Genomic DNA, 14,338 nt, shown 5'->3' with positions numbered 1-14,338 from the left:
GTTTTTAATGGGCTGCCTTGATTATTGGTAAAATCATACGCTGTTTGCTGTCATTGAAAACCCCCGTGCCCAGTAAGAAGCCGGGATGGAGCCCGTCCCAGTGCCCGGTGAGAAGTTGGTCGGAGCCCGTCCCGGTGCCTGGTGAGAAATCGGATGGAGCCCGTCCCGGTGCCCGGTGAGAAGCTGGGACGGAGCCTGTCCCGGTGCCCGGTGAGAAGACGGATGGAGCCCGTCCCGGTGCCCGGTGTGAAGCTGGATGGAGCCCGTCCTGGTACGCCTGGTATTGAAGCGGATGGGCATCTACGGTGCGGACAATGGTGGGTAAATCAATCTGGATCAGTGGCGGGGATAAGGCGTCCTGGTGCCCGGTGAGAAGCGGGGATGGGCCCACGTCTCACGGTGCCGGTAGCCGGATGGAGCGTCACAATTGCCGGTGGCTTGGATGGAGCCGTCGGTGTTGCCTGGTGGCGGATGAGCCCGTCCGGTGCCTGGTGAGAAGCCGGGACGGAGCCCATCTGCGGTGCCCGGTGAGAAGCCGGGATGGAGCCCGTCGTGGTGCCCAGTGAGAAGCCGGGATGGAGCCCGTCCTGGTGCATGGTGAGAAGCTGGATGGACCCCGTCCCGGTGCCTGGTGAGAAGCCGGGACGGAGCCCATCTGCGGTGCCCAGTGAGAAGCTGGGATGGAACCCGTCTATGGGACCTTGAGCTGCTGGCCCGCCTGAGGCCGGCGTTCAGATTCTGTGCAGTGTTTTGGAGAGAAATGAGATTTGTTGCTGCTTCCTTCACCTGCGGAGGGCACGGCCTCAGACAGTTTCATTGACAGACCTGACTGCACAGTGGTCCAGGGCGCTGAGCCCAGCCCCAGTCTTGACCATGGCCTGTCAGTCGTGGTTCCTGACAGGGCAGTGGCTGGAGCAAACGCTGCCTGGAGGGAATGAGCACGTGACCTGGCCAGGCCGGGGTGTGAGCTGTGAGCTCAGGGGCAGCAAGAGCATCAGAAATGGGGAGGGCACATGGCACCTGAGTGGCCATTGCGGTGGCGAGCCCCCACTGCTGCTGCTCTCACACTCAGGGAAGAGACGTGGCACTCACGCAACCTTTGCCGTGTAGAGTGCCCACGTCGTCGCTGTTTTTGGTGCTCAGGGAGGGGCCGTGGCACTCATGTGGCCTTTGCTATGGTGAGTCCCCACACTGCCACTGTTCTCAATGCTCAGGGAAGGATGCGGCGTCTCGTGGCCTTTGCCGTGGTGAGCGCCTACGCCATTGCTGTTCTCCGTGCTCAGGGAGGGGACGCGGCACCTGTGTGGCCCTGGCCATGTTGAGTCCCCACGCTGCCACTGTTGTCAGTGCTCAGGAAGGGCACGTGGCACTCATGGCCTTTGCCATGGTGAGCACCCACACCGTTGCTGTTCTCTGTGCTGGGGGGAGACGTGGCACCTGTGTGGCCCTGGCTGTGGTGAGTCCCCACACTGCCGCTATTGTCAGTGCTCAGGGAGGGGCTGTGGCACTCATGTGGCCTTCGCTGTGGTGAGTCCCTGTGCGTGCTCTTGCTGTTCTCAGTTCTCGGGGAGGGGACGTGGCACTCGTGTGGCCCTCGCCACGGTGAGTCCCCGCACGGCTGCTGTTCTGACCACTCATAGCACTGTCCCCACGTAGTCCTAAGGGTGGTCCTGGATGAGGCGTGTCACCCCCATTCTACAGGAGCAGCCGAGGTTCTGGCAGGTCACATGAGGCACCAGCCAACTCACCAGGACCCTGGAAAGGAGGCGGGACAGGTGTCCGTGTCCTGAGCCCCATTGTTTTGTAGAAACGGGGTCTCTGTTGCCCAGGCTGATCTTGAGCCCCTGGCCTCAATCTTCCCACGTCAGCCTCCCGCGTAGCTGGGACAGACACACACCACCACACCGTCAGCCTCCCGCGTAGCTGGGACAGACACACACCACCACACCAGTTAATTTTTAAAGTTTTTGTAGAGATGGGGTCTTGCTATATTGCCCAGGCTGGTCTCAAACTCTCCGCCTCAAGCAAGCCTCCTGCCTCGGCCTCCCAAAGTGCTTGGATTTCAGGCGTGAGCCGCCACACTCGGGCACTGGGCCCTATTTACAGGAGGGAAAACTGAGGAGAGGGAAGTGCAGACCTCTCAGAGACACCTGGCCGCAGGAAGCCGAGCACACTGCCCTGAGGGCGCATCGGAGGCCATTGACCGTTTCTGTGTCTGTGCTGGGCTCGGGCTCTGTCTCCCTTCTGCCTGGGGCCGGTGCCAGCTCCTCCCTTGTGCCCAAAGTGACATCCCGTGGATGGTGGGGACTCTGCTTTCTAGTCCATGCTCCCCAGTGCCTCTGGCCTTCCTGGAGGATTCGGTGTCCTCGGGAAGCATCCACGGCACCCTCAGTCCCTCCCCGAAGCCCGCTGTCCTCACGCTGACCCTCCCTCCCAGCCAGCCGCCACCTGAGACCTCGGTTCCTCTGGGGCAGTTCTTCCTGTCTGAAGGGACTGTCTTGAGCTCTCTTCCACCAAAGCTACAAACCCATCTGCAGGCGGCTCCTCCGTCCCACCATCCCCTGCAGGGCTAGGCCCTCCCCGAGTTCCACGCCCTCAGCACACGCATGTGCCCTCCAGCCATGTGGAGGAACCGTGAGGTCCCTGGAGCGTCTCCATCATCCGGGGCTGGCTGGGTTCGGTCTTCCGTCCACGCCATTCCTTCTCTGGCCGTCCCCCTGCTCCATATCCCACGTCACTCCACCAGATACCTTTCAGATCCTCAGATATTTCTTGGATTTTTCCATTTTTCCATCTTTATCTTCAACCAAACCGCCACCGTCTCCTGCAGCTGCTGCAGCCCCAGCCTCCCCCAACTCCAGCGTCCACCGTTGGTTCCGGGTCAGCAACAGCAGCCAGGGACAGCATCTGCACCAGCCCCTCAGCCCTGCTGCCCCGCGCCGGCCGCCCTTACCTTCTCCTGGGAACCCCTGTGACCTGCTGGCTCACCGGCCCCCATCCCACCTTTTCACCCTCCCGTCCACTGTGATGCATTGGCCGTGGCCCCCTCAGCCCTGCTGCCCCACGCCGGCCGCCCTTACCTTCCCCGGGACCCCCTGAGACATGCCTGGTTCACCCACCCCCATCCCACCTTTGCACCCTCCTGTCCACTGTGATGTGTTGGCCCTGGACCCCCTCAGCCCTGCTGCCCCGCGCCGGCCGCCCTTACCTTCCCCGGGACCCCCTGAGACCTGCTGGCTTACCGGCCCCCATCCCACCTTTGCACCCTCCCGTCCACTGTGATGTGTCAGTCATGGCCCCCTCAGCCCTGCACACGTGCTCACTGTCTCCTTCAGGGACTGCACTTGCTCTGCCTCTCTGGGGTTGTGCGGTCCCCTGTGGGGCCAGGGCCAGCCCTGCCCCTCGCTCCGAAGGCAGCTCAAATGTTAGTTCCCCAGGGAGGCTGATCCTGAACCGTGCCCAGGGCCCCGTCCCACTTCCCTCTTCACCTTTGCACGCGAGCACTCGCATGCCACCCCACCACATTCTGTTTACGTCTCTCCCGGCAGGGACGCCCGGCTCCTCTTCACGCCCTTGATGTTAGCGTGTGGCCAGTGCCTGGTGTGGCCCCGTGAGGCCCCTCACACTGGACAATCCCCCGTGTGGCCAGGACCTGGCCAGTCCACACCGTGTGATGACCCCCCGTCTCGGGCGGCCTGGAGGCCCTCGCTGTGGCCAACTTAGCTCCCAGGGCGCCCCAGGCCGAGGCCAGCCCCTTCCCTGCTGTGGGAAGCCCCCAGTAGCCTCCTTCCTTCTCCGTCAGCAAAAAGAAAATCCCAAAGTGGTTAAAGGAGGGTTTTATTGGGAGTTCTTGAGCCTCCTGGACTGGTGAGGTGGCCAAAGCTGGAGGAGGCTTCTGGAGGCTTCCACACCCCCACCGAGTCCTTGCAGAGCTGCAGGAGCTGCCTCCAGTGAGACAGGTGCTTTCAACCCCAGGTCTCCCCAAAGTTACCCTGCTCAGGCTCCTTGTAGCTCCCCAGAAACGTGGGCGGGAGGCGCCACTCCCCGTTCTTAGGCAGGTGCAGGGGATGCAGGGTGTGTGTGGGTGTCTGCGGGGGTGTGAGTGGCTGTGTGTGGTTGTGCAGGTGTATGTAGGGGTGTGTGGGGGGTGTCTGTGGGTGTGTAAAGGTATGTTGGTGTTTGTTGGTGTGCAGGTGTGTGCAGGTGTGAGTGGGTGTGTGAGGTGTTGCAGGCAGGTAAGCACACCTGGCTGTCCCTTCTGGGGTCAGGCCCTGTGTCTGTGGGTGTGTAGGTGTGTGGTGTGTAGTGTATGGGTGTGGTGTGTGTGGTGTGTGAGAGTATGTACATGGCTGTGTCTGTGGGTGTGTACGTGTGTGTGGTGTGTAGTGTATGGGTGTGGTGTGTGTGGGTATATACATGGCTGTGTGTGGGGGTGTGTACGTGTGTGTATACGTGTGTGTCCAGGTAAGCACAGCCGGCCATCCCTTCTGGGGTCAGGCCCTGTGTCTGTGGGTGCATGTGTGTGTGTAGGTGTGTGGTGTATAGTGAGTGGGTGTGGTGTGTGTACCTGAGTGTGAGTGTGTACATGGCTGTGTGTGTGTGTATGTGTGTGTCCAGGTAAGCACACCCGGCCATCCCTTCTGGGGTCAAGCACTGTGTCTGTGGGTGTGTAGCTGTGTGTGGTGTGTAGTGTACGGGTGTGGTGTGTGTGGGTATGTACATGGCTGTGTGTGGGGGTGTGTACGTGTGTGTATATGTGTGTGTCCAGGTAAGCACACCTGGTCGTCCCTTCTGGGGTCAGGCCCTGTGTCTGTAGTCAGCAAGGAGAGATCTGCCCCAGTGCTTAACCCTGAATATCAGGCAGGGAATCCATCAGCCAGGTGAGAGCTTCACTGTAGAAAACTGAAACTTCCCAGGCGGAATGGGACGCCTGGACCGTGCCCAGAGGACCTGGCTGGCCTGTGTGTGTGGATTGCAGCCAACAGCCCTCGTCCGCCCAGGAGAAGAAGGGGCGTGCGGCCAGAGAGTGACCCTGTTTCTCTCCCTCCTTCCTGCAGCCATGAAGTCGGGGGGCACGCAGCTGAAGCTCATCATGACCTTCCAGAATTACGGGCAGGCGCTGTTCAAACCCATGAAGTAAGTGCCGAGGCCTGTGGGCCGGGCTTCTGCCGGGGGGGCCGTGTCTTCTCCCAGGGGGGCCGTGTCTTCTCCCAGGGTGTTTTGGGGAGACGGTGGGTGACCACTCTCCACTCTCCCCATCGTGGCAAACGAGGAACAGAGGTGGCCTCATTTTCTCTCCTCTCCCACGGCCTCCCCACCTCATCCCTTTTTATAGGACCGAAAACCTACTGCTGGTGTTTCTTACCCTGTGAGAATGAGCATTTGTATTTTAAACAAGTAACCTGGGATGTGGACACCAAAGAATGCCTCTCTGAACGGGGTGACGTCCGCGCCCTCCCAGCACGCCTCCGCAGCCCGTATACCTTTCCCACAAAGGGCCGGACGCAGCTGTTTCAGGCTTTGCAGGTGCATGGTCTCTCCCCAGTATTCAGAGGGTGTTCCCAGCCCCAGAGCAGCCACACGCAGTCCGTGGCGACGGGGGAGGCCGAGTTCTAATAAGTCTTCATTTATGCAACAAAACGGGCTGGATGTGGTCCAGTGAACAGTGCACCCTGTTCTGGATAAAATAGAAACCATGTCACCAAAACCAGTACCACAGTGCTCCGTGGCACGTGACACCTCGTGGCAAGGGGTGTTTGGACACCTGGCCACCCCAGGAGGTTCAGTGAAGTGGCTATGGTGTGGGTCTCGGGCTTACTACCTCCAGTGGGCCAAGGTTGTCCTGCGATCTTCTGTTAGTCCCAAACGAGGCCATTTATGCACTGGCAAGAGAGATTCACTGTGTTTCAGGCACAAATGCCCTGAGGGACGTGCAGGTCATGCCAGGGAGGCTACTGGGCTGGGTGCAGCCTGTGGCAGGCCGAGGGGTGTGCGTCCCACAGGAAGGGGTCAGCGGCCTGTCGGTTCACCAGACCTTGGCCATCTGGCCTGATTTCTAACTTTCCAGAGAAGCTAGAAATATGAATTTTTTTAATTGTTTAATCTTAGTAGTAACTAATTCAGAAGCTCGTAATATGCTTTGCAGGTCAAACAAAATATAGCTGCCTGCTTGCAAGTTGTGGCTGGAGGCAGATGTTTGCAGTTGGGCTTGGTTTCTGGGCCCCTCATTTCTCTGGACAGAGGTTCTGGAGGGACTTGACAGAGGGAAGTGGCCCTGCTCCGGGCTTCCCCCAAGACCCACAAGACTGGCCTCAGACCCAGGGCTGCCTGGAGCCGGTGGGTGAGTCACAGTCCCGTGCCCGAGCCTGGGGCCAAGGGCATCCCCGCTCACCCAGGGCCGAGGAGCAGCCGTTCACCAAAATTACACAGGGGCTATCAGAGCTCAGGGCCTGAAGCTAAGGGCTGCTGCCAGGGGTGGGATGAACATGTGGGAACTGACCCCCTGCCCCCACGGGTCTCACGGCCAGCCCTGCGTGGGGCCTGAGATCACAGGTGCTTCCTTCGCCGTTTCTGTGCATGGATGTGAAACAGCCTCCTCGGGCCTCTCATGGCCTCTGACCCCGTTGAGGAGGCTCAGCTGGGAGAGACGGCATCGCCCGGAGACCTGAAGATCTCCTGGGTTACGTGAAGGAGCTGTTTGAAGACCCCTCCTTTCAGGGTGCTGTGGTGTGGAGTGGCGGGTGGGCAGGAGACAACAGAGCCTGGGCGGCTGCTGCTGGGTGGACCCTCCCCCTGGCAGTAACGGGAGCGGAACAGCCACCGAATGGCAGCGTCCGGCGTCTTCATCTCCCTTGAGCTGGCTTCGAGCCGCAGGCGTGGTTCCCACCCGTGGGTGCGTTTTCCAGCCTAGCAAATGTTTCCAGGTTCATTCAGGAGCGTCCCCTGGAGGGGTGGCCCCGTCACCCTGAGCTACGGGACCTCGGGGTGCTGTGCTCCGGCCACGGAGAGAGTGTTCCTGGGCGCCGGCTTGCCCGGCCCCTATTTCATGGTTTGTGTGAATCCCTGAGGCCCCATTTCTCATCTCTGAGGAGGTGGAAAGTCCAGCTGTGGCTGGCAGCAAAACAGTGACATTTGCGGGGCCACTGCTCTGCGCCAGGCCCCGCAGTAACCAGCGTCTCGGGCACTCGGCGGCTGTGGGCCCGACCTGTGCTTGGGGCTTATGTACAGAAGCCTTTATGTTTGTCCATCCTCACGTGTGAGTTGTAGGAGGTGGCGTTTACTGCCATTCCCAGAGCTGAGGGAACTGGGGTTTGGAGAAGGAAAGTAGAGACCAGGATCCAGTGTCCCCTTAAGGCCAGGGTGCCCGACCTACCCTCCACCTCCCCCCGCCTTCTCCCTTCCTCCTCCCCCGTCAGCCTCCCCTGGGCCTCCTCCCAGCCTCCCCCCAGCCTCCCCCAACCTCCCCCAGCCTCCCCTCAGACCTTCCTGTGTCTCCTCCCAGCCTCCCCCTACCCTCTCCCAACCTCCCCCAGCCTCCCCCAACCTCCCCCATCCTCCCCTCAGACCTTCCCATGCCTCCTCCCAGCCTCCCCCAACCCTCTCCCAACCTCCCCCAGCCTCCTCCAACCTCCCAGCCACCCCCGAACCTCCCCTTGAACATCTCCCCACCTCCTACCACAGTCCCTGCAACCTCCCGAAGCCTCTCCCAGACCTGCCCCAGCCTCTTCCAACCTCCTGGCCTGCCCCCAACCTTCCACCTCACCTCCCCCACCTCTTCCTCCTCAGGCCTCCCTAAACCTCCCCAGCCCCCCACCATGGTGGGCACCCACGTCCCCAGCGTGGCCACATGTGGACTGACTGTAGAGGTCAGGAGACCTCCCATGGTCCTGCAGCGGGCAGAGGTGGTGCCAGGCTCCCGAGCCGCCTCCCCAGGACTCTCAGCCCCCAGCCGGTTTGTCGGGGCCCTGCCATCCTAGCTTGCCTGAAGGCCAAGGCCACTGACCGATGGGCAGGGCAGGGCTGTGCTGTCACCTGGGGAGGCCGGTGTGGCGCATGGGCTGAGCGGGGAGGTGGGGGCCGGGTTAGAGCATAACCAGGAAACAGGCCTGGGAAGCTGCAGTTGGGGAAACTGAGGCCCGGAAAGGGACAGGATGTGTCCAAGACTGTGGCGTCCAGAAGCTGGTCCGGGACTCGGTCTTCCCACAGGGCACGTGGTGGGCGGAGGCAGGGACCCCACACCTCAGGCGGGCGTGTGCGAACCTTTTGCAAACCTCCCAGCTCGGTCCTCTCACCACCACCCCCAGGTCAGGTCAGGGCGTTGCTGGTGCCTGACCTGCTTTGCCGACCAGGGCCTGGGTCTGCCGTTGATCGAGGTCCTGCAGCCAGTCGTGCCCCTGATGACCTATGGGGGCTGTGCCCAGGGCCTGGGGGACGCACGTTTTTCTTCCCCAAAGGCTGTAGTTTAAATACGAAAGCAGCTGTGGTTCATGACCGCGGCATGAATGAATTAAGATCCATGATTAATAGGTCTCTTTAAAGGCCGGGCACAGCGGCTCGCAGCTGGAATCCCAGCACTTTGAGAGGCCAAGGCAGGCGGATCACTTGAGTCCAGGAGTTCCAGGCCAGCCTGGCCAACATGGTGAAACCCTGTCTCTACTAAAAATATAAAAAGTAGCTGGGCATGGTGGTTTGCGCCTGTAATCCCAGCTACTCAGGAGGCTGAAGCAGGAGAATCGCTTGAACCCGGGAGGTGGAGGTTGCAGTGAGCCAAGATCACGCCCCTGGACTCCAGCCTGGGGGACAGAACAAGACTCCGTCTCAAAAAAAAAAAAAAAATAGTTTTCTTTAATAAAGGACTTTGCTCTGTGCACTCATCATGGCTTGGTGAGTTCTCAGTACAACGTCTGAATTAGTTAGATGGACGCAGTGTTGCTCCTCTGAGCTGCTAGACGTAAGGTGAGAGGGTGTAGACGAGGGGCCGGTGAGGTGGGGGCCAGGCCTGGGTGCTGCACCGTGTACGTGGGGCGGGGTAACCAGTGGAAGTTTCAGGGTCTCCATTTCTGATAGACCCTGGAAAGCACACGTGGCCGGCACATTAGCCCAAGAGCTCCCGGGTGCGTTTACTTTAGGGTTACATGAAGGTATTTAAGTTCTTTGTCTAAAGTCAGCTTTACTGAGATATAATTCACATGCCAGGCAGTTCTTAAAGTCTGCAGCTCAGTGGCGTTTAGCTCAGAATTGTGCATATTCATCCCCACAGTCGATTTTAGCCCATTTTCCATGACTCCACAAAGAAATCCTTCGCCCTTCTGTCGTCGCTCCTCAGCCCCTTTGTCCCCCTCCAGCCCCTGTCAGACACTAGCCTCCTTTTTGCTTCTTGATATTAGTAAGTTACTTATTCTGGATTTTCATACAAATGGAATCACGCATTGCGTATTCCTTTGTGAGTGACACATTTCCAAGGCTCTGGAATCCTGCAGTGTGTATTCCGTTGTGACTGACATGGGGGGCTCTGGAGTCGTGCATTGCGTATTCCTTTGTGAGTGACACGTTTCCAAGGCTCGAATCCTGCAGTGTGTATTCCCTTGTGACTGACATGGGGGGCTCTGGAGTCGTGCACTGCGTAGCGTTTTGTGAGTAACACGTTTCCAAGGCTCTGGGGTCGGTCGCCGTGCAGTCCTTTGTGAGTGACACGTGGTTCCATCGCCCATCGGTGCTGCAGCACGGGTAGGTGCCTCGCTGTTTTTCATGGCTGAGTAATATTCCACGGTGTGGCTGTTCATTTGTTCCTCTGTTGACGGGCATTGTTTCTGCTTTTTGACACTTGAAGCTAATGTTGCTTTGGACGGCTGTGTGTGAGTTTCTGCGAGGGCAGGTGTTTTCTGCTCTCTTGGATATATTCCTGGGAGCAGCTGCCAGCTCACGTGATAACTGTGTTTAGCGGTTTGGGGAACTGGCTGTCCGTTTTCCGCAGCGGCTGCACTGTCTTGTAACCCTGCCAGCTCGTTCCCGGGTTCCAGTTTCTCCACTTTCTCGTCAGTGTGTGCTGTTGTCTGTCTTTTTGATGACCCGTCCCGGCGGGGGTGGAGAAGTGGTACGTGGTGGTTTTGACTCACGCTTCGCAGTGACTAACACTGGAGCGTCTGTCCATGTGGGCACGGGCCATTTACGTGTCTTCTTTGAAGAAATGTCTATTCAGAGCTTTTGCCATTTTGTTCAGTTAGGTTGTCTTTTTGTTATTAAGTTTTAAGACATCTGGGCCGGGCACAGTGCCTCACGCCTGGAATCCCAGTACTTTGGGAGGCCGAGGCAGGCAGATCATCTGAGGTCGGGAGATCGAGACCAGCCTGACCCACAAGGTGAAACCCCGTCTCTACTAAAAATACAAAATTAGCCGGGGCGTGGTGGTGCACGCCTGTAGTCCCAGCTACTCAGGAGGCTGAGGCAGGAGAATCACTTAAACTGGGGAGGTGGAGGTTGCCATGAGCCAAGATCACGCCATCGCACTCCGGCCTGGGCAACAAGAGTGAAATGCAGTCTCAAAAAAAAACAGAAAAGAAAAGAAAAGAAAAGAAAAAGACATCTTTATATGCTCTGAATACAAGACTCTTACCACATACACAGTATCCTTTGAAGGACAAGCTTAATTTTAGGATGTCCAATGTAGCTACTTTTGTTGTTGCTGGTGCTTTTGGTGTAATGATGTTTGAATGTTGAAAACAGGTATGTTAGGTAAGGAGGGGTGTAGGAGGTGACACCTGGACCTGGCACAGTCAGCGGGACAGGTGCAGCTTTAGGAAATGCCATGTCACCACAGAGCAATGGGCCTGGTGTAGCCACTGTTGCTGTCTGACCTGGCTGAGTGCCCTCCCCTTCTGGAACTCGGCGTACCTGTCTGTCAACAAGGGCGTTGGAAGAAGAGGTCTCAGACGCTTGCAGGGCTGAACCCTTTTGACCTGGCCTAGGAGACCGGGCACTGACTTTCCAGCTTGGAGAAGCGGGGGACTGAGCATGGGTTTGAGGCCGGTGGACACACCATGCCGGCTGTTGGCTGCAAATTCCATCTTGCGTCCCGGAAAGAACCTTCCAGGCGTGTGGTGGCTGCCCATGACGCTGGCTGTGACCGCCTCCAGGTGGAAATACTTATTTCGTCATCCCGCAAACACGGAGTGCCTGGGCCTGGCCTCCCGCCAAGCCCTGGGAACACAGACATGACTCAGACTCGATGCCTGCAGGGGGTCTGACCTTGAGGTGGGGAGGCCCCAGCCACAGGTGCTGCCTAAACACTCCTCATCACTATGCGCTCCTAGGCTCTGGGGGAGATAGGCAGCTACATGTGTCCGTGTGTCCAGCCTCCCAGCGTGGCCCAGGAGGACAGGGCATGGTTAACAGTGGGAGCCCTGTACCGAGGGAAAGGAGAAATGTACAAAAGAGGCAGAGTGAGCGAGTGAGCACCGTGCCGTATAGTTCAGAGGCTCCAGCTGGGTGGGGAGCAGGGCCCACGGTGGTGTGGAGAGGATGGGCTGGGTGGGGGGACCAGGGCCTGTGGTGGTGTGGAGAGGATGGGCTGGGTGGGGGGACCAGGGCCTGTGGTGGTGTGGAGAGGATGGGCTGGGAGGGGACCAGGGCCCATGGTGGTGTGGAGAGGATGGGCTGGGTGGGGAGCAGGACCCATGGTGGTGTGGAGAGGATGGGGCTGGTGGGGGAGCAGGGCCCGTGGTGGTGTAGAGAGGATGGGGCTGGGTAGGGACCAGGGCCCGTGGTGGTGTGGAGAGGATGGAGATGAGTAGGAGGAGCATGAGTGACTGGGTAGTTACGTGGCTGTGAGCATTTGGGGGCTATTGGTGGCTGGGTGGCTGTGGGTCATTGGATGGCTGTGAGCGGTTGAGTGTCTGTAGGTAGCTGGGTGCCTGTGGATGGTTGGGGGCCGTGGCAGTTGAGGGGCTGTAGGTAGCTGGGTGACTGTGGATGGTTGGGGGCCGTGGCGGTTGAGGGACTGTAGGTAGCGGGTGACTGTGGATGGCTGGGGACCATGGTGGTTGGGGGGCTGTAGGTGGTTGGGTGACTGTGGATGGTTGGGGGCCGTGGCAGTTGGGGGGACTATAGGTGGTTGGGTGACTGTGGATGGTTAGAGCCATAAGAGTTCTAGGGAATTAATAGGTGGCAGGAATTGACTGTGGATGAGATTTAGGGACATGCGTGGTTAGGTAGCTATGGAAACTGGCGGGTGACTGTGGATGGTTAGGGGACCATGTAGTTAGAGGCCTAGGTAGTGAGTGACGCTATGGATGGATTGAGGAGAACCATGCGTGATTCAAGTAGCCTATGGATGCATAAGTGACTATATGGTTAGAGACCTTGTGGTAGTTGAGAGAACGTAAATGCTTGAGTGACTATAGATGGTTAGAGACCGCATAAGCAGTTAGAGGACTACTTTCGTGCGCTGGTAGCTATGGATAGTTAGGAGACATGCATGATTGAGGGGCTATGAGTAGTTAGGTGAGCTATGGATGGATTTAGGGCCCGTGGCGTTCAGAGAGCTGTCACATTATGGGTAACTATACGATGGATTTAGAGGGCAGAAGCAGCGTTAAAAGATAGCTATAGAGTGGCAGATGACTATAGATGAGATTAGGGCTGTAGGCAGTTAAAGGGCTATATGTTAGCGGAGTAGCTATGGAGTAGATTTAGAGGGAGCCCGTGGCAGTTAGAGGAGCCTATGGAGTGCTTGGGTGACTATGGATGGTTGGAGGCAATGCAGTTAGAGAGCTATAGGCCCGGTGGTATGAATGGGGTGGGAACATGTGAGGGGCTGGTGGCTACAGTGAGCCCTTGGGTGATTCCCGGGAACAGTGGCGGAGTTCCAGAGGCTCAGGCAGGTGGGTAACTCTAGGTTTGGACTTCAGATCATTGGTGATGCCAGTGGTGATGAGGAGCTTTGGGCCGCTCTGGTGGCTGTAGGCAGAGGATGAGCTCTGCTGCATCGTGTGCCCAGGGGCATGGTGAGGTGTGGTTTCAAGTGCAGAGGAGAACTGAGGCCAGAGTTTGAGAACCACAGTCTCTTGAGTGGAGTGGGCCGAGGCGTTGAGTCCAGGAGTCACAGCTAGCTACATTCAGCTTGTGGGGTGACATCTAAGCTAAAGGCCAGTAGGGAGCCCTGAGTCCCTTGATGCTGGCCCGGGAGCCTTTTCTCCGGAGGCTTCACCTTCCTACTCTTTTCCAGCCAGAATTTCTGGCCATCGCCCGCCCTGGTGATAGGGCTTGCTCCCATTCAGACCCTTCAAGTGATGTTGCCAGGCTGGAGTTTCACCGTGTAGGCTGGTTTCCTGCGGCCCTTCCATGTCCCGATCCTGCTGTCAGGTTACTTGGGGAGGCAAGTGGGGCCTGATGCTCCGTGGTGGATCTCAGGGCTTGCAGCCCTTCTCTGTTACAGTCTGCTTTTCTTTCCTTTTGCAAAGAACAGAAACACGTATGCGTGTGTGTGAGTGTGTGTGTGTCTACATCTCCCAGAGAAACTGTCTGCAAACAGCTGTCCCCAGGCCCAGGAATTCCTCCCAACCAAGATATAGGAACAGAAGCAGTTGCAGAAAGGCTTGCGGACTGAAACTTCAGCCCTCCTTCCGGGCTCTGACAACACATGGCCCGCCAGGGCCTGTCTCCGGGCAGCAGAGCGTGAGCAGTGAAGAAGAATTAAAGGCAGGAGGGGACCCACTCTGAACGGCCCCATCCCACGCAGCATCGTGCTGGTGTGAAGAGGCCCCGTGTCCTGTCTGACTGGCTTCCTGTGACCCAGGCACAGCACCAGGGCCAAAGCCAGATGACTCTTTTACCGAGCGAAGGGACCCAGGGGAGGATGGCCACCAGCAGCCCCCCGGGGTGAGCAGGTGCGGCTTGGACAAGCCTTTCCCAGCTGTCCTGGGGCTGCCGACCACCCGAGGCCTGTGGGGGAGGCGGACACAGCCTTGGCCTCAGCCTTGCACCTGCGCGGGGCATTCTGCGTGGCCTGTGTCCAGTGCGGGTGTTACTGGGGTCAGAGAATTGCCCAGGCCCCTCCTGGGGTCGTCGTCCCTGGCTCCTGTCGCCTCCTCTAGGTTGGGACATGGTGGTCACAGACTGGCTGTGGGTGAGCTCCAGCCCCTCCCAGTGCCCCCCTTTAGGGCAGAGCTGCATCTGGCTTTTTGTGTATCAAGGGGGTAATGTGCACCTGGACCTGGGGGAGTTTCGGGGCCGTCCTGGGAGACGCTGCTGAGATGGTGGCCTTGGGTTCGGCTTGAGGTTAAGTGTGTCCAGGTCCTGACTGTAGATTGGGTGGCAGACAGCAGCCTGGCACAGGGCAGCC

The 14,338-nt window shown here is 58.7% G+C and overlaps 1 protein-coding gene across 1 annotated transcript in view; it reads left to right on the top strand.

Annotated features, from left to right (window-relative positions):
- FAM20C (FAM20C golgi associated secretory pathway kinase) overlaps positions 1-14,338 on the top strand; it is a 67,102-nt gene that overhangs the window by 12,203 nt on the left and 40,561 nt on the right. The window contains exon 3 of the mRNA XM_003895621.4: positions 5,058-5,136. Within this exon, the coding sequence (XP_003895670.1) occupies positions 5,058-5,136 (79 nt within the window). The remainder of the gene's footprint in view (positions 1-5,057; positions 5,137-14,338) is intronic.

This window comes from Papio anubis, chromosome 4 (genome assembly GCF_008728515.1).
Source record: "Papio anubis isolate 15944 chromosome 4, Panubis1.0, whole genome shotgun sequence".
Taxonomy (NCBI): Eukaryota; Metazoa; Chordata; class Mammalia; order Primates; family Cercopithecidae; genus Papio; species Papio anubis.
Note: the sequence above shows the minus strand (reverse complement) of the source record. Positions and strands in the feature narration are given on the sequence as shown.